General features: G+C 31.5%; 2 protein-coding genes across 3 annotated transcripts; one reads left to right on the top strand and one right to left on the bottom strand.

The window, feature by feature from the left end:
- The first annotated feature begins 8,241 nt into the window (after positions 1 to 8,241).
- On the top strand, positions 8,242 to 10,145 carry LOC114410387 (1-aminocyclopropane-1-carboxylate oxidase 5-like). Its single transcript, XM_028374318.1, has 3 exons — positions 8,242 to 8,478; positions 8,562 to 8,788; positions 9,219 to 10,145. Exons 1-3 carry the CDS (start codon positions 8,377 to 8,379, stop codon positions 9,814 to 9,816), a joined length of 927 nt encoding a protein of 308 aa, XP_028230119.1. The 5' UTR covers positions 8,242 to 8,376; the 3' UTR covers positions 9,817 to 10,145.
- Positions 10,146 to 10,719: 574 nt separating this feature from the next.
- Positions 10,720 to 17,218, bottom strand: LOC114410386 (NAD kinase 2, chloroplastic-like). Of its 2 annotated transcripts, XM_028374317.1 has the most exons (8): positions 16,922 to 17,216; positions 14,754 to 16,655; positions 13,818 to 13,939; positions 13,569 to 13,710; positions 13,249 to 13,473; positions 13,034 to 13,108; positions 11,553 to 11,654; positions 10,720 to 11,289 (listed from the first exon to the last, which is right to left on the bottom strand). In XM_028374317.1, exons 1-8 carry the CDS (start codon positions 17,108 to 17,110, stop codon positions 11,086 to 11,088), a joined length of 2,961 nt encoding a protein of 986 aa, XP_028230118.1. In that variant the 5' UTR covers positions 17,111 to 17,216; the 3' UTR covers positions 10,720 to 11,085. The 2 variants fall into 2 exon arrangements, 1 of the variants encoding a protein (XP_028230118.1); XR_003666292.1 differs by lacking the exon at positions 10,720 to 11,289 and having other exon boundaries at positions 11,580 to 11,654; positions 13,266 to 13,473; positions 16,922 to 17,218.
- Positions 17,219 to 19,886: the final 2,668 nt, after the last annotated feature.

Raw genomic sequence — 19,886 nt, 5'->3', positions numbered from 1 at the left:
AAGTTTAAGATTATGACCATTAGTTCACAATAAAAAAAAAAGGGGTTAATTGTCATCTTAACCAAACCTCCAAGACAGTGCTACTTTAAATTTATTCATTAAAAATAAGGATATTTACAATAACTTTTTCGTAACGATAATTAAATTATTGACAAAAATAGACATTTGATAATGAGATTTGATTGTCAGTGGGATATAAAAGTTTTCTTTTATCAACAAGATCAATTTCACATGAAAAATTATACTTATCTCAACGATAAAATTGTCGCTACTAATGCCACTGGAAAAAAAGTGTTTTATATGCAAGTGCATCTGTTGTCACTATGAAAAGTATTTTTTAATGGCAACAACACAATGTTAATAGTTGTAGGAAAAAAAAAATGATTTTTTATGCCACTGTAACTAATGTCGTTGGAAAAAGGTCTTTTTCTATCCAAATATTTCTGATGTCGCTGGAAAAAGATATTTTTCTATGACAATGACATTAAATAATGTTACAGTGAAAAGTTAAACTTTTATCCTTTTAGGCAATATTAACCAATTTTAAAATATATTCTAATAACAATATTTATTATTATAGGAAAAACTAAAATACATTATTACCTATAAAAATAACATAATGCAAAATTTTATCCTAATTATTTTTTTAATATATCAGCAATTTTATCCTAATTACATATCAACGAGAATTGCACTAGTAGTTCTCTGTCTAATATTGTCATGAAAGTTTTTTTTTTTTTTTCTAATTACTTGCGCTATGGAAATCTATATATGAAGTTGTACCCTCAAAACTTTTATTGATATAAGCCTGAGTGAGTGAATTCATTTCTTATTTCATTTAATTTATTAAGTTCAAACATCTTAATAATTGTGAAATTAATGTTCAAATTCTCCCTAACTAATAATTAAGGTGATGTTTGATTTGAGTGTTTGTTGTTTTATTTAAAAAAAACAGAAAATAAGAGCAAAAATAATTTTGTTTAAAATTTAGAAAATATTTTCTCTAAAAAATATTTTCAAAAACTGACCCAGAATTAAAAGTAACAAACCAATATTTTTAGTCTTTTTTTAAGAAATAAAAATATGATAATACCTTAAAATACTTTCTTCTGTATTCATATTTTCTAAATTTTAAAATTTTAAAAATAAACATTATTTTCAGAAAATAATAATAAAATAAACATTTAACCCAAACGTCACCTAAGTTTAATATAAAATAACACAGTATGAGTAACACGATATAGTCACGATCGACAGCACACTCTGAAAACCAAAAGAAAAAAAAATGGTTAAAATGTATGATATAAATTGTGAATTTAGTTGAAACAAGTTGACAAATTCTACCAACAGTGATCAGAGCTTGGTTGTGCACGATGCATGCAGCCAATAGCCATACTGAAGTAGGACAGGTTTTAGAAGTTAGAACATGGCGTCTGGCATTTTGGTACTTAATTACGTTTTCTCTCATAAAAGTAGGTTATCAATTAAGTACTCAACCAGTTAAGTTTAAAAAAGATGCATTATACCGTAGGTTCAATCCTCAGTAATACTATTGTAACAAAAGAAAAAACTACACAGTTAGTTTAAACTTTTCTTATATAATTCTAGGCAAGGTTGTATATTAAGTTCAAAAGTGTAATTGTCGTCGCAGCATCAAAAAATTTAAAATCTTTGTATCGCATTTGTCCACAACTTTTTTGGTTAAAATACTATTTTAAGTTTTTCTTTTTATTTAAATTATTTAATTTGATATCTCTATTTTTAAAATATTTGATTTGATTTTTTGGTTTTAAAAAATGTTCATTGTTATCCTTTGGTGTGATTTTATTAATGTTATTACTTATTAGTATCAATTTGAATAAAAAGACAACATGCATGTTTGCATATTTCTTCTTTTTCACGTCAAGGACACCAAAAAGACGCATAAACTACTCTTTGTAACTTCTGTCAAATCTACGTCTAAGGGTAATAAACATGTTATTGAACCTACTGAAACATTAAACATTTTTTTAAAAAAAAATAGCTAAAAGTTCAAATTGAACATTTTATAACAAGAATAATTTAAGTAACAAGAGTGACTAAAAAAGTAATTTAATCTCTTAATTAGCATTTTCTTTTATTAGATAAGTCATTCTTCTTTCTTTTGTGATCATTTTTTTTATTTTCTATTCTAAGAACTCAATTTTTTGTATGTCATGATTTTGTTAAGGAAATTAAGTTTGTTTTCGTGATTTTTTTTAAATTTTAATCATTGTTTTAAAAACAGGCTTGAACTAGTCATTTGGTTCAACCAATAATTTGACTGGAAATCGGTCTAGTATTGGTTCATTAACATCAAAAACTTGACTCATCTTATAACTGGTAAGATTTGGTTAAACTAGTCCATAACCGATAAAAAGAACTAGGATATTTAAAAAAAATCATTTTTTATTTTATATTATTACTCAATTTGATTTCTTTATTTTATAATATTTAATTTAATCCTAAGTATTCAATGTTACTCTTCCGTCCAATTTATTATTGTTTGTTAGTTTTAATTTGAACGAATGAGTAATATAACTAATATTAGAAATTTTAAAAAAATTAAATGACCACATTGAATAATTTGATAGTAAAGAAAAATTAATTAATTTAAATAAAAGGAGAGGTGGCTAAAACAACACTTTAACCATTTTTTTTTATTATATTAAAGTTTCTGAAGATTTCAAAATTGAATGACAATTATGATCACAATATAAAACATTTGGTTCAAGGATTCAAGACATTCAGATCAACACTTAAAGTTAGTCCAGAAATAAAAATAACAAGGTCACAATATCAAGTTGGATTTTAAAAATTAAATGAAAAGTTATGTAACTCAGGACATTGTTTCTGAATATTTTCTACTATGTTAATGGTTCTGTATCATCTGCATGTATCGACAAGTTATGTATACATCCAAGTTTCATTCTCCTAATTGATTGCCAAAACACATACATTTTCTAATGATTTCAGAGAATACTGAGCTTGAGTTGAGCTTGATGGTAGCACAGGAGTGAGTTTTGAGCTGGGTGATAATAATTGAGCACTATATGAACATTTATTGAGGGAAACAATGTGAATAACGTGGTAACCATAAAGAAAAGAATAATGTGAAATGGAACCATGGAAGCCGCTCAAGGAAAACTGCTAGCTTTCACGCCCATTGGAATTCTTCTTCTCAATTTTTTTTTTATCTAGCATGTATTAAGATTTCACACTTCTTTTAAATTTTCTATTTTTTATGAAAGAAATTTTGTTTATGTACTTTATTTTTGTTCCTTACTTATACATATGGGACGTGAGACTAGTTCCATTAAAAAAAGAGTTTGACAATTAATTAACTCATTTTCTTCAAGTAAAATCCCAAATGACTCACTTTATGTAAGTTTAGGTGTGTTTATATCCAAATTTATTTTAAAAAAAGTTTGACAATAAGTTTAATTACTTGCTTTTTTCTATAGAATCATAAATATTTCATAAAGAGTCTAGTTACTAACTTAAGAGTTAGACCTTGATGATGATAACAAAAGTCATTAAATAAGAATGACACTTAAAAAATAATGTTATTAAAAAAATAGTGTTAGAAAAGTATTTAAAAAAATTTCTAATTAATCATCGTCAAAAAATGTGAGCCCACATAATATATATATATATATATATATATAAAAATTATAAATGAAATGTAAAGTTTTAAGTCAAAAGATAAAGTGTATATATAGTAAGAATTGAAATTTTATCACTAAGGTTTAAATACGAAGTGAGAAATTATATTTTATTAGATAAATTTTATTTGATTGAATGTATTGGAAGTTATTTTTGTTTTAACTTTCAAGAAAACTTATTTATTATAGTTGGTGACAATGTTCATCATAAATAAAGAAGAGAAAATAGCGTAGAAACAACACATGAAAACATTTCTTATAACTATTAGGTGAAATACTCGAATTTGTAGGATGATATATTATTTAATGTGGATTATAATCTTATAATCATTTTTGTATTAAGTGAAATACTTTTGAGATGTTTTCGTGAACGTAAATAAGATGTTTCAAAATAACGTTAAATTCTTATGTTCATTATTATTTTTGTTAAGGTGTTTCTTATCTGAATGTGAATAATTTTATTTTATTTGTTAGAGCATTAATTATCCAAAATGAAATTCCAACCCCACTTAGATAAAGTAGTAAGTTGCAAACTGAAACACACATCGTGATTTAGTCACAAAGATTTGAACCAGTTAAGTTACTTAAATTTCTCTATCCCATTCTTAATTATTGTTTATTTCTCTAGCCTCATACCTCAGCTTTTGTCGCCTTGAGTTTGGTTGACCTTCGATAATGAAAGCCACGTTCCGATCAACATGGGAAATTTTGGGGGATCGTTACTTTAATTTTGACAGAATATATAGATAGATAGAGTTTAGTGCATTGCTGACTCCTGATTGCTGAATTAGATTTCTAATCTGTCTCCAGTACGTACTTTCAATTCGCATAACTAGCTAGTCTAACAAAGCTCCTGGATTTTTAATAAGACTAGCTAGCTTTGCCTAGATTTCAATCTGGCTCTAGTTAAATTATTGCAAGTGGCTACTATACTATATGGGCTATTCTTTTTCTCAACGGAAAGTAGGATTCGTATATACAAAGTACTAATAGAGAGCTGAAAACTAGAATGAAAAACTCATATATTTCTACTGTTTATTACTTCAAATTAATAGCGTATTTGAATTATAACGTCTTACAATATGCTTTTATTTTTTGTCAGCTACAAGCTGTAAATGCTCGTCATTGCAAAAACAACTAAGGTTGCTTCTGTTATATTTTACCATTTTAATGTGATATTCACACTAAAGTGGCCTTGTGGACGTGGAAAAACACGCTATAAGAAAGTGGGAAGAAATGCTGTGGTACGAAAAAGGTTGCACAATTCAATGGCAAAAACTGTATTGTTTAACTTGTACCTAATTAACTAAATATAATCAGCAACCAGCAAAAAAAAAAAAAACTAAATATAATTAAACATGTGGCTTGAATAAAAAAAATATAGACATGTGGCTTCACAATAATTTTGTACAGTAACATTTCGTAAGAATTAAAAGGGTAAATGAATAGATTAAATTCAAGTAAATGATTTTTTTTTATCAGCCAGCAATAACAATAATTATAGGTCATAAAAAAAGTTCCCAAAATATACGTATATTTGAAACACTGAATTAAAAATTGAGAAATATGTCGTAACTAGCAATTGAGAACGCAGGGCTAGCTAGTGCAAGCATTGCCTATGCACTCATTCAGTGATGCAGATGACATTACCCGAGCAATGAGAAATCAATGATAAAAGGTACGGAAGACGCAAGGTATACACATACTAATTTTACTCCTCTCATTCATTATTGTTATTGACTTGAAAAAAATAATTCTTGTAAGCAATCAAAATCTGAACGTGGCATGAGAAACTTTGTGAAGATCAACCTCGTTCAACATTCTATCTCCTCCTGCCAATATCCTCTTTTAGATCATAATTAAAAACTAATCAACCGTTTAGATTAAAACTTACTTAAAAGATGCCACGTGCCTATCTTTTATTTGCACTCCAAATATGAGATTATTTACTCGTTTATCAATAAAATTGAAAAGCATTAGGGGAAAATGCACGAGAAGTCTACTAATATATATATAGCTTAATGAAAAAAGATAATAAAAACAAAAGGAAAACTCCTTGTTTAATTTATTCAGGCATATAGTTCAGATATTATAAATTTAATTATGAATTTACTCAGATTAAACAATATAGTATTCAATTGTATTTGGTCGCTTTAAAATCCATTGGCAAAATTACTTCAATCAATATTTAACAATGATAGTTTCCAAGACCAAACTTCATAATATTCCAATGCAAAATCATCATGTATATGTATATACATGTAAAAATAGGTACATGAATGCATATATACATGGACAGCTGGCCACCCACAGGTTACGTACACATATTAATGAAATGAGATTAGTAGGCATGAATCGCAGGAAGAAACAAGTAACAAGACGATAAAACATCAGTTAAGAAGGCTCCCTAATTAATGCAGCTGTATAACAGTAACAATGCATTGCAAAGCATGTAAACCAAAACAAATTAAACCATGCATTATGCATATAATGATGTGTGATTAGACACTACAAGTGCTCAAGACCAAACCGAGATTATCTAAATTTGATTTTTGGATTGAATTAGGAGTTTTCAAAATAGATTCGCTATATTTTTTAACTAAAATAATATAATTCATTTGGGGTTATTAGTTGTCATATGACTAAATGATGTATAATTTAAGTTATTGAAAATGTATTCTCATCACAATGAGTTTTATGTCTCTAATTGGGGACTAGGTGACAAGTGGACATCATATCAATAAAATGCCTTGTACGAGCATATTGAATATTGATTATACATTATTTTATATATAAAAAAACGCCTTTTGGAATGCTAGAAACACATGTTTATTTTTATATTTTAAATCATAGTCTTCATTTTTAAATATAATATTTTCTAAACTATCTGATGAATAATCAATATTTTCAATAATAGAAGGTGTGTCAAGCATTTATAATTTCACGGAAGTTAGGGATTTTGGCCCGTGGTTAGTGGTTACCCATTGGAGAAAAGGAGAAGGAGAAAGGGAGAGGAAGAATGGAAAATGACTCTGCGACCTTTGCAAATGCGGTTTGAGAATGGCACACTATCTGGAACAATGGACTGCGACAAACAAGAGAAAAGAAAAGACTTAACATTCTATTCTATTTACATTTTTTATTTATATTTTTTTGTAAAAGAAAGAAAGAATCCTACTCAGCTTCACCTATAAAATAATATGAATGATTGAAGTTTGGGATCAAACCATGAGCGCTGGCACTAAACAGTTATTTGTCTTCACATAATGATGATGTTGTATACTCCAGCGTCGCGGCCAGAACAGTATGCTGGTCCCATATATATTTTTGTTTACAAATGCCATGCCAGTGATGCAATCTCAACCAATTTTTGATTTTTGACATTGTGAAGTACTACAAGTACAGCCATGGATTAGTTAAGATTGTAAAACTCAAATCCTTAATCAGACGCCAATATCATCTGTTTGCTCAGAAATGTATCCTAACATTCGGACAATAATTGGAATCAAATCAAGCCCCAATAGTTCACCAAGTATTCTATTATTCACTATACATTGATGTTAGTTTTGATCTATTAGAGATCAGTGACCACCGCAAAGAGGAAACTAAAAACGATTTGATGTTGCCATGTTATGCTTAATAATTACAAAAAGGAAAATATCAACTATACTGGAATGTCAATTGTTAGAAGTTGACAACGTTATTAAATTAGAGGTAAATGATTGTGTAAGTGTAATTAATTAATTATATATTGAAGCCTTGACCCTGCCCTTCCTTGCCCCTAAAACTATGGCCGCAAATTTGTGTATTAACAGTATAGTATTCGAAATGGCAATGGTCACAAAGGAGAACGTCATGTGTGAGTTCATTGGTAGTAGTTCTACAAAGCAATGTGGGGTAGTCAACATATGATTATATTAGTCGGCAGAGATTTAAACTATACGCAAAATGATCGTTTTCAAAGTCTACAAAAGGATAAATTAATAAGAGTATATTATTAAGAAGATAAGAATTTCAGATGAATGAATGGTACTGTTTCCTTCATACTCGTGAACCAATACCAAAGGAAAAAGCAAATTATCTCATGATTAGTGATAGAGGAAGTCATATTCAAATGATTCATATCGATTTACCAAAGTAATATACTTTTGCAATGGTTTAATGAGTTAATTGGGTTGCTTTTAACTTTTTTAAACAACATAAAATGAAGTCAAGCACAGTGTTTGACACGGATTGATAGTAATTATTAATCAACAAACAGATCTGTTACTAATAATAAATTAATAATCAAGCCATGCTTGTGTGATTAATCAAATGAGTTAATTGATGGTGGGATAATTAATAAGATGCATCACCTGAAAAGGAAGGGGCCTGTGTTGTGGACTTGTAGGCTAGAAACAAGCAGTAACTCCCAAAGCAAGCACTGACATTATGAAAATTCTAATTAAATGTGTCACCGTCCGTGACCTAACTCTAACGGCTGCTTACTTTAAAAGGGAACGTACACTATTGGTTGAAATCCAACTATGTATCCAATAAGGTGGGAAGTTTTGCTATAAATATGCATAGGTACCTCCCATTGAAACCACAGCACAGCAAAGCTAGCCAACCTTAAACAACCTTGTTATCTCTCTTTCACACTCACTTGTACTCTTATCTCTTTTTCATAACTTTTTTTGTACCTTCTGATCTAATGGCAGTTCCAGTGATTGATTTTTCAAAGCTCAATGGTGAAGAAAGAGCCAAAACTATGGCACAGATTGCTAATGGATGTGAAGAGTGGGGATTTTTTCAGGTACGTATCATCATTTATGTTAACAATGAATGGCTCCTAATATGATTTTATTTACATATCAAAACTCGTACTTTGTGTTATAGTTGATCAACCATGGCATTCCTGAGGAACTCCTTGAGAGGGTGAAGAAGGTTGCTTCTGAGTTCTATAAGCTGGAAAGAGAGGAGAATTTCAAGAACTCCAAATCAGTGAAGCTACTAAGCGATTTAGTCGAAAAGAAGAGCAGCGAAAAGCTGGAGCATGCGGATTGGGAGGATGTTATCACTCTCCTTGATGATAACGAATGGCCAGAAAAAACACCAGGCTTCAGGTATATAAAGTAAATCAACAATTCTTCATACTAAAAGAAAGTCAGACAATAACAAAAGCCTTATCTCAATTGGTGAAAAAAAAAGTCAGACATCACATAAAAAAATGATATTTCATATAAGGTAGGACACCACCAATAATTTCATACACACTCTCTTCTACCATACTTGCTCTTATCCACAAGAAATTAATGCTCTTATCTACAACTTTAAGCAAATTGAAGTAAATCAGAATTCAATCCGTCTTATTCTTGATGACTAAAATTGGTGATTTCACCAAAACATGGATGACATGAAAGGGAAACCATGAATTTGAAAACCATGGACAATGACCAAAGAACATACTAATTAAGTGGTGTCATGTCATGAGTCATGACACAATAGGTAGAGCATCAACATGAATGCATAGCTGACTTCTCACATGGATGACAGGGAAACCATGGCGAAATATCGGGCCGAGCTAAAGAAATTGGCAGAGAAAGTGATGGAGGTGATGGATGAGAATCTTGGCTTAACCAAAGGGTACATCAAGAAGGCACTGAATGGTGGAGATGGAGACAATGCCTTCTTTGGCACCAAGGTGAGCCACTACCCTCCATGTCCCCATCCAGGGCTTGTGAAGGGTCTGCGAGCTCACACCGACGCAGGAGGCGTCATCCTACTCCTCCAAGATGACAAGGTTGGTGGCCTTCAGATGCTGAAAGATGGGCAATGGATTGATGTGCAGCCTTTGCCAAATGCCATTGTCATCAACACTGGTGACCAGATTGAGGTCCTGAGCAATGGTAGATACAAGAGTTGCTGGCACAGGGTTCTGGCCACACCAGATGGGAACAGAAGATCAATTGCCTCCTTCTATAACCCTTCATTCAAAGCCACCATATGTCCTGCACCACAACTTGTGGAGAAAGAAGACCAACAAGTGAATCAAACTTATCCTAAGTTTGTTTTTGGTGACTACATGTCTGTCTATGCTGAGCAGAAGTTCCTTCCCAAGGAACCAAGGTTCCAAGCTGTTAGGGCCATGTGAGAAAAGCAACTTGCTTTCTTGTAGAAAATGCTTTTGCTCTTCCCCCCCCCCCCCCCCCCACACTTTTTTTATTTTTTAAAAAAAATAACTTCATCTTTAAGGGTCTTGCTACTATAAGACATGCTTGATAGTAGCAAAGGATATACCATTTGGTTATCATTCTCTGTATGGATTTCTCCAGAATCGAAAACCCCCATGGGTATTAGTCTTCCTTTCTTTACAATTTTGCTTTATTTTTCAGTGTTATGGGGGGAGCTAGTGTGCATCCATGCTTGTATTGTGCAATAGTTCTTTTAAATATATTCTACTCTAAAGTTGTCCACCATAAAGTTCTCTTTATTCTTCAGTTTGTATACTGTTGCCGTGTTCTGGTTTCGGTTATAATCCACATGAAGTAGAACAAACGCAACTGTCTCCATGTCCTGTAATATTTTCTAAAAGGCACCCCCTTAAAGGACATAACCACGGAGCATATATCTTTTTCAACACAATCAATTACAAAACGTTTTAGGACAAAAAATTGCCACTTACCCTCAGCAATGTTATGGAAATTTTTAAGTATTATATTTTCTTTTACTTTTGGCGAGGCATCATAACAAGTTTCATAATTGATTTCAGTTACACTATTTCGCTTGTTAAGTAGACAAATACAGATTTTATAAGTCACCAAATAGCCAAACATTTTTAAATCTCGAAACCCTTTCAAGGAAATAGTAAGTACTAAGGTAAAGTTTCTGTGAATCCAGTCACCCGACAGAAACTGTAAGGTCGATTTTCTTCTTCCTAGGAGCTAGGCCATTGCTAGATGAAAAATATAAATAAGATGGCAAAATATATATTTTCCAGAAAGCGTATGTTGAAATAGAGAGAGAAGATCTAAAGAGAATGTAAATAGGAGTCGGAGAAGTCTCTAACACTTTGCGTCTTGTATTATTTATATTAAAATGTGGCTAAGTGCAGCCAAATAGTACTAGTAGTATCTAATAATGAGAAGAAAAAAAAAAAGTCTATGGTCAGGCAGACAGTGGTGATACTGGTGAACTTTGAGACCCATCTGAGATCAACAATTTCCAGCTTTAAATGTAAATATACAACAGCCTCTTGCCACAATAACATGGAAAAAACATTGGCAAACCCTATATTCTCATGGGAAGCCAATATTAGAATTTGGTAGTAACTAATATACTATTACGATAGCAAAGTTCTGCAATCTTAATGTATAATCTGTACATGAGAATAGCGCATCTCAGTTCTTCACTTTTATACGCTTTATAGGGCCTTTTGATCAAGCCTTTCATTCCAATTTAGGCAGCGAATCAAGCTATGAAACCAATCACCAGTTTGGTCAAACTTGTTAACTGTTGGAAGTGGATGCTGACTCATAGATATTCGTACTGAATCTCCTCTTGAAAGTTGCTGTCTTCTCTTTCCATCAAATGAAACCCAGGCGTTGCTTCTTGCATCCTCTGGAATCTGTTAATAATAAACCTGTGTCACTCGTATTCTAATCACAAAACCTTAAATCATTAAATCATTAGTTAACCCCTAATTTCCAAATCAAATTAATGTGTCCATAAACTCACTGATTTTTATTACCATGCGATGTTAACCATGTAGCTTTTTCCAATACATGCCTAGAGACAATTTAGCATATTTGAAGGGAAACATTTTTTTTTTCTTTTTCCATAGAAGATGCATCATAAGCAATGAGACATACAGTGAGTAACTAACTTCACCTTTAATTCAAGTTGAGCAGAATCTGGAAGTATAACTGGTCTAAATGAGAGTGAATGTGGACAGATTGGGGTAAACAGCATGCAGGGAACGTTTGGATGGACCTGCAGTTTTGTTTTTGCCATTTGAAAATTGAAATAGATATCAATGAAAACAGTAATTAATTCAGGTCAATTTCATACTGTTACAGTGTAGTTACCATGCCATTAGAAGATTCATGCACAAATAGAATTTAAGAAGTTATACTAAAGCAAATTATACAAGACGACTTCTGAGGTTTCCATACTAATTTAAACTTTGTATGGAAATTCCTTGGATAATGACTTACCTCGCCATCCACAAGTGGATCAAAAGTTTATTGCATTACATCTTCAGAGTCGCTTAATATTTCTAAAGATGTTTACTATTCCACTTTCACATGATACAAGCCACACACAAAAGGAAGCATAAAAACAAGAGCATTTTCTTTATGGAATAACATAATGTAAGTACAGATTATAAGAAACTTCTTTTGGGGGAGGGAAGGAAGGAGAGGATGACTCTATTTAAAAAAATTCTTGATTTCATAAAATGGGGACAAACTAAAAAGGGGTTTTCAAAGGAAGGAAGGGGACTGCATTCAGGTGCAGTTATCTGCAACTCGCTCAGCTTTGTCAATCACCAAAATTTCCAAAGTAGTTAAGAAAAGATTGATGATTACAACTTAGTTAATATCACTAGTTTCAGTCTCCTTAGAACATAATATCTCATATAGTTTCTTAAGCTGCCTGTTGTAAATAGACACTAATTTAGGATAGAATCTTCCTGTATATATTCAGAATATATTTGTAATTATTAGGATAGATTTTATCTTTCCTATTTTTTCTGTCTTTCCCTTAATATGTTTAGTTTCCATATTTACTTTAATAAGTTTGGCCGATAAAAGGAGATATAAGGTAGACTTAGTGGTGAAGGGAGAAGTGAGGGGGGAGAATTCGTTGGTTCGAATCCACCCACTAACAAAAACTAACAAACTAACAATTAACATGTGACGATAAAAAAAAAAAGTTTGGCCGATAAATAGGGATTAAGTTTTCATATTTCCTTTAATAAGTTTAGCCTATAAATAGGGATTAGTGCTTGTATTAAAAAATATCCAATAATATTCAGCTCCTCTCTTTTCAAGTCTGCCACTTATAGTTCAATGCAGTTAAAGTAGGAAGACACATCAACACAATGTTAACCAATAATAGCTAGGGTTTGTAACCATTGTTTACCAATATTAGAAATGTACTAAAACTAACTCAACCTCAAAAGTTAGCTCGTGAGGGAAGGATTGCCCAAGTCTTACAAGGAGTATATTGGCCATATTCCTAGCCAATATGAGACATTAACAATCAAAGTATTCCAAGGCAAGGATATCAAACCAGTCATTCTAATTATTTTAGTAAAAGATACAACTCAAACCATGCTCCTAACAAATACAACTCTGGCTCAAGCTTACCATGGAACCTCCAGCAGCTGTAGAATAGGCAGTGCTTCCAGTAGGGGTGGCCACAATGACTCCATCACCTTGTACCTGAAAGACATGATAATCATCATCATATAGAAGGAATGACACTGCTTCCAAAAGGTGTTTAGAGATGGTGAAAGCTCTCATCACCGAATATAAAAGACAGAAATTTGGTGTACAAATAACAAATACATGATCAAACATGCCTTGGTTATAAGTCTACCATGTTCATAACATTCGATCTTTGAAAGGTATGGATTAGAACCCCGATCAACAACAACTTCATTGAGAATATCAAATACTTTCCCTGGTACAGCTTTACCCTTACGAAAAATTTCACATCGGAGACGCATTCTGAGAGTGATGTACACTCCATCTCTTGTACTATTACCATGGATAACTTGTTGTAAGTCCTGCTTGTAGTCTTCAAACTAGAAATAGAAAACAGAATTGAAATCAAACATATGGCTGAAAAGATACCAGCATTTCCTTATGGTGAAATAAATGATGGATTTGAAAGACATACATTATGAGAAGTCAGAAAACCAAGGGAACCAAGGTTAAATGACACAACAGGGGGAATAGCATTTCTGAACAGATTTGAAGCATGCAGTATAACACCATCTCCCCCCAAACATGCTACAAAATCAACTTTCTCATGTAGATCACTGAATCAGAGGCATTAGATATGTTAAGCAACAATTTAATGAAGCATGAATTTAATATAATGGGAAAAAAATAAAATTGTTACGCATAAATTCACAAATTCCAGTACCATGTATCCTGAGTATAGAAGGTCTGAACAAATCCAAACCCAGGAATTCTAGCAAATATATCATGCGCATCAGGTTCCACAAAAACATTCATTTTCTCTTGGTAATAGAGAAAAGAAGCAACCTGTGGATGAGATACAGAAACTCTACTGAGAATGAATTTAATCAAATTAATTACAAAAAAATCAGAATAAATATATAGTTTCCAAAAGAATAACAGAAGTATAAAATGCTGTTAGAATACCAATCAAAGCTCAAAATAGCATTCCCCAGTTCTCAAATTCCCTAAAAGATTTGTTTCCTAATTTTAATTCCTTTGTTACATAAGGAAGAGATTAAACATCTTGTCTCTAGCGCACTTTTAGTAATAAAAAAAATCCAACCATCCCCAATAGAATTCCATGCATAAAATTCCTCAGGTCCATCTTTTGAAGTTTACATCTACAATCCCATCAATATTGATAAATCAAATCTTTTACTAATTGATATTCAGCTCTCCAACTCTCTTATTAGGAATAATCATTAGATATAGAAACATGAAATAGGCAAACAAGATGTCTATGTCATAGGTTTTCATGAAGAACATCAGAATACCCGATGTTAGGATTAATATGAAAATTAATAATCTCTGAAATCATAAATAACTCAAAGTATATATGGAAAGCAATGTCAATGCTTGACATATGATGCTAAATCATTTTCAAATAAAGTATTCCCGTTAAGCTCCTTCATAGAGCAATTAGCACCTAGCCTGAGCCCTTATCTAAATGCCTCTCCCCTCCCCACAACAGGACTTGTCCCTATGTATACCAAAACACAAATTTGATCCTAAACATCATTGTTAGAAACTCTGATATCTAGGCTATTGGAAACCGAATATGCCTATTTTTCAATGGCTTGGATGCTTCTTAGAGCTGGAAAGAAAAAGAAAATATTACCTCTCTAGCTTCTTCCATGAGATGCTCTCCTGGCTTTTTCAACAGTAACACAGTCTTTGGCGTAGTTTTCCACATAAGCATCTGTTGCTGGGTGCTAGGATGAGTAAAGGCCAATGAGGATTCACTCACCCTCTCTCTGGCACAAGAAAATCCATCTGTTCGTACTAAGAACATCTCTGCTTTCTTTCTTGACTGCACCCTTACCACCCCCGTTGATGAGGCACACATGTCCCCTTCAATGAGCCCCAAGTCTTCATCAGATAAGGCTAACCCAGTCTTATCCTTATTAACTCCAATCCTTTGAGAGTTAGTATTGACATTATCAATATCATTGTTCACAATGGTAGAGAAATTGGCATCACTCCTGTAATACATTTCCCCTTCACTAAATCCATTAACTGTTGTCCTAACAGAACTGGAATTATTCAAATTTACTAACTTCCAATTGCTACCAGATGGATAATCCACATGAGCTGACCCATTGGAACTTTTTTCAGGATCCACAAGTTTAGGTTCAGGATTCCTCGAATCTGGCAGGCCTTCCAATCTTTTACCCTGATGACTGAAATGTGAGGGCTTTGGAATCTGTCTACTTCCCAAAAATTTGGACATCTCTTTTTTGGAAAAGATATCAAAAGGAGGAACTTGAGCTTCTAAAGGGCTAGTTTTTCTGGAGAAAATTGGAAAAGATCCTTCCCCAGTAGCAGCAGTGGCTTGTGATGAAGCAATATCATCAGGACTAAGTTCACTTAAGGCTCCATTACTTTGTGTTTTTTCATTATTCTTCTTTAAAGAGGAACATGAGTCAAATCTGCTAGCAGAACCATGTGTTGCACCCAAACCCTCTTGCAGCAAATTAGTATCTTTTTCCAGGGAGGATCCCTCGGCAATCATTGAGTCCTGCAGCTTTCCAGATCCAATTGTATAATATGATGACATGTCATTGGAAATAACTGCTTGATTAGAAAAAAACTGTGATGCAGGGCGAGTCATGTACTGCCTCCATCTGGAGACCATGGCAGATGTTCTCCAAACTCCCTCCTTACTATGAAGATACATTGGTCTTTTGCTGCAATCTGAAACATATGATGCAAACCTCTCAACCTGTTCCATCGTAGGTGCAGTCCTAACTTTAACAGGGATTCTGACCAACTTGATACTTCCAGATGAAATAGCATCACACACAGCTGCTTGATAGAAGTTATCTTTTACATCCTCTTCTCTGAGATCTATGATAGTTTTATATCCTTTATCCAGTAACCACTTTAGGCCTTCCTCTGTTACCTGCCCGCCCATGCAAAAAGCTGCTTCAGATTCTTTGGAGTCCATGTCCTCTTTTGAAGTGAATAAATACACAGGACTCCAATTCGCAAAGATCTCAGGAGACGGATAATCCTCCCCGTGAGGAAAGCCAGAATCATAGCACACATTCTTCAGTCTCTGAAGTTTCCTCCACACATCCAAGCTCCGATCATCACCGGGAATAAAATAGTTCTCAAGAGCAACATGCAAGCTCTCACAACACTTCTTCATCTCACTTCTGAAAAGGGCAAGTGGGGGGAGCGTATCCTCCATCATGCCAACCTCTGTCGAACGAAAGGGAGTCCCAATTGAAGACCTTCCAGAAAGAACATCCTGCCTCCCACCATTCACAAGGGCCACAATGCATCCAAGGACAGATACTATTTTATCCTCTAGAAGCGGTTTCTCATCCGAGAGAACCTCGTAGGAAACACTGCATTCACCAGTGAGAGGGTTACACAAGGCATCCATTAACGCAGAATGAAGCCTCTCAGAACTCCTAAAGATCCTACAATATGCCTCCACTTCAGCAATATCACCTGGAACTGGACCAGTCCATGGCAACCGTGATGGAGCATGGGACTGAATGGAATTCAAACTCTGCAAATGTAAACAAAAACATTTCAAAAAAAAAAAATTGAAAAAAGAATATCAGTCTGTAGTGAATTCATGAATGCATATAAAAATACCCCTAATGTGGTCATGGAAGATTTATTTACGCAGCATCAATTGGGTCTTCAAATAATTATATTTTGTCATCATATTCTATTAATCAGTAAGTAATCGTGATGGAAATGGAGGTTTTACTCAAAATTTTGAAAAAGTGTTAACAGTGAAACAGTAAAGAAGAGAAGAGTTAAAGAAACCTGAGAATCCAAACCGAAATTGAAGGAGAAAGAGTTGGAAAGTTGGGCGGTGACGAGGTGTGTGTTCCTCCGCAATTGGAAGCGGAAAGCCAACACTCTGGCGTTGCCAGAAAACACAGACACGAAGGTGGGAGTGATCCGGTCGACGGAGAACACCATGTGACACGTGCAGAGACTGCGTGCCAACATGGGACCTCACCAACACAAAGAAAAGAAGGACCTCGTTGGGAATGTTGATCGTTTGGATTTGGATTTGGATGCCAAGGAATGGAGGAACCCGACATGACTCCTTTACTTTGATTTTGATGTACACTGCCCTCATTGACAGCATGACATTATGTTAATTGTTTTTTTTTAATTAGGTTAAATTACTCATTTAATTTGTATCATTTTATAATTTTTATATTTTATAATTTTTATTTTTTAGTTCTTATAATTTTTGAAAATATTTTTTTAGTTTTTATAATTTATATTTTATTCTCTTTTAATTTATGTAATTTGAAAATTATTTTTTTAATCTTTATAATTTGCATTTTAATTTTCTTTTAATCCTTATCATTTGAAAATAGTTTTTTTAATTCATATATTTTATATTTTAATTCTTTTTTAGTCTTTACCATCAAAATGTGAATAATATTATCAATTATAATTAATTACAAAAATATTATTAAGTAATTTGTAACTAATTTATCGTAAGATAATTTGTAATAAAAAAATAGTTAATAATTTATAATTAATTTGTAACTAATTATTTTTATATTTTTTTAATAAGAATTAAAAGGTAATTAAAATACAAATTATAGGGACTAAAAAAATCACTTTCAGATTAGAAGAGAATTAAAATATAAATTATAAGAACTAAAAAAAATACTTTTAAACTATAGGGACTAAAAGATAATTAAAATGTAAACTATAGACATTAAAAAATCATTTTCAAACTATATGAACTAAAAAGATAAAAATTATGAAATTATAGGGGACCAAAGGAGTAATTTAGCCTAGGTATAAATTATTAACTATTTTTTATTACAAATTATCTTGCAATAAATTAGTTACAAATTACTTGTTAATATTTTTATAGTTAATTGTAATTGATAATATTACTCTATTTTGATGCTAAGAACTAAAAAGGAATTAAAATATAAAGTATATGGACTAAAAAAACCACTTTCAAAATGAGAACTAAAAGAGAATTAAACTGAAAAGGAATACAAAAAAATCATTTTCAAGCTACAGGACCTAGCAGAGAATTAAAATGTAAATTATAGGGATTAAAAAAATCACTTTCAAACTATAGGAACTAAAAATGTACAAATCGTGAAACTATAAGGACCAAATGAATAATTAAACCTTTTAATTATTTATTTAGTCTATTATTTTTTTAACCATGCTAATTAGGATTTTTTATTTCTTAATGAGATGAGAAATGATACTTTCTTAGTTAATTATGGAATTAATTTTCATTTTGGAACGTAATTAGATTTAAAATTTTCTTATTTCTCTTAAATATGTCTTTTAGGATAATTTAACTAAAGTTTGATAAATAAATTTAAGAGTCAATGAGTCTTATTCATTAAATAATCTTCTCATTTGATATTACATTTAAGAATCTGTCTCTTTTGAAGAAAAAATAAAATGAATTAGATTCTTTATTTCAGTTATTAATGAACATTGGTTATCATTTTTATGTCTTATTTAACTATGTAATTGTGAAAAATGTAATCATAGACGTGAAATAATGTGGTTATTGAGTTTATTAGTATTAATGGTTAAATTAATAATTTAGTTCATATAAGTTATTTTACTTTAAAAGTTAGTTTATGTATGAAAAAATTATAAATCTTAATTCTTTTACTAATATAAATTTGTCTACATAGTTATATTTTTTCTTAACCTCATTCATTTCTTCATTATTTGAGTCATACTTTCCGTCATCAATTATAAATGCTCATTACCTTAATTTATATTTCAAATACTAATAGTTGAAATAGTGAAAGATACAAGAAAAAGACATCGTAGAAGCAAAACTAAATATTGTTATAAAGAAGTTTGGCAAGATTGTAAAGAAATTTTTTATGTGCTAACATGTGTCGTCAATACTTTTCCCTTAATTTCGTAGGCATCAATGACACTAAGGATGTAAACACAAGTCTCTCATCTATAATTGCACCCTTAGATTTTCAAAGTTGATATCAACCATGGGATAAAATAAAGGTGATAAAAAGATATAAATTTAAAAAAATAAAAAGGTTTACGACAAATATATATATATATATATATATATATATATATATAAAGATATATAACACCAATGATTGTGATAGTCATGGTGGTGATAATAATAATAGTGATGAGATTGAGAGTGTTGATAATAGCGACGATAGTAGTGGTAGCAATGGTGACAACAATGATAATAATGATGAAATGATGGAAACAATAGTTGTAATGATAATGATGATAATAGTGATAATCGTGAAATGATGATGCTGACAACAATGATAACAATAATGATAATAATGACAAAAATGATGGTGATAATAGTCATGATGACAATGACAACATCAATGGTAATGATGAACTGATAATGGTGATGATGATAACAAAAATATTTTTTTTAAATTAAACCAAATTTAGAAATCTTTTTTTTATATTTTAAAAATGAATGTAAAAATGTTTTAAAATTGAGTTAAAAATCATGAAAAATGCTAACAACATTCTCTTTATGATTGACTTTTTTTTTTAAATTATCGATTTTGATATCTCATATCTAAATCAAGAAAAAGAATCATTAAGTTCAATCTATCAAAATTAATGATTATGATTTTTAACAAATTTCAGTCAATCACAAAAAGAATGTTAAAAAAAGTGTCAAAGAGAATCTCACAAGTATTTTCAAAAAATATTAGAACTTCAATTTTATCAAACACATTTTCTTTTAAAAATTACATTTCAAAACTAAAAACCA

The sequence above is a fragment of the Glycine soja genome, chromosome 4 (genome assembly GCF_004193775.1).
Source record: "Glycine soja cultivar W05 chromosome 4, ASM419377v2, whole genome shotgun sequence".
In the NCBI taxonomy this organism is placed as follows: Eukaryota; Viridiplantae; Streptophyta; class Magnoliopsida; order Fabales; family Fabaceae; genus Glycine; species Glycine soja.
This window is presented reverse-complemented; position numbering and strand designations above follow the sequence as displayed.

What these genes read in the sequence shown, in the direction of transcription:
- LOC114410387 (XM_028374318.1), top strand. Translation starts at nt 8,377, where the DNA reads ATGGCAGTTCCAGTGATTGATTTTTCAAAGCTCAATGGTGAAGAAAGA. An exon ending in AAGAGTGGGGATTTTTTCAG is followed by an intron (nt 8,479 to 8,561) that starts GTACGTATCATC and finishes TTTGTGTTATAG; the next exon opens with TTGATCAACCATGGCATTCC. An exon ending in GAAAAAACACCAGGCTTCAG is followed by an intron (nt 8,789 to 9,218) that starts GTATATAAAGTA and finishes CATGGATGACAG; the next exon opens with GGAAACCATGGCGAAATATC.
- LOC114410386 (XM_028374317.1), bottom strand. Translation starts at nt 17,110, where the DNA reads ATGTTGGCACGCAGTCTCTGCACGTGTCACATGGTGTTCTCCGTCGAC. An exon ending in ATTTCGGTTTGGATTCTCAG is followed by an intron (nt 16,656 to 16,921) that starts GTTTCTTTAACT and finishes TTACATTTGCAG; the next exon opens with AGTTTGAATTCCATTCAGTC. An exon ending in TTCTATACTCAGGATACATG is followed by an intron (nt 13,711 to 13,817) that starts GTACTGGAATTT and finishes CCTCTGATTCAG; the next exon opens with TGATCTACATGAGAAAGTTG.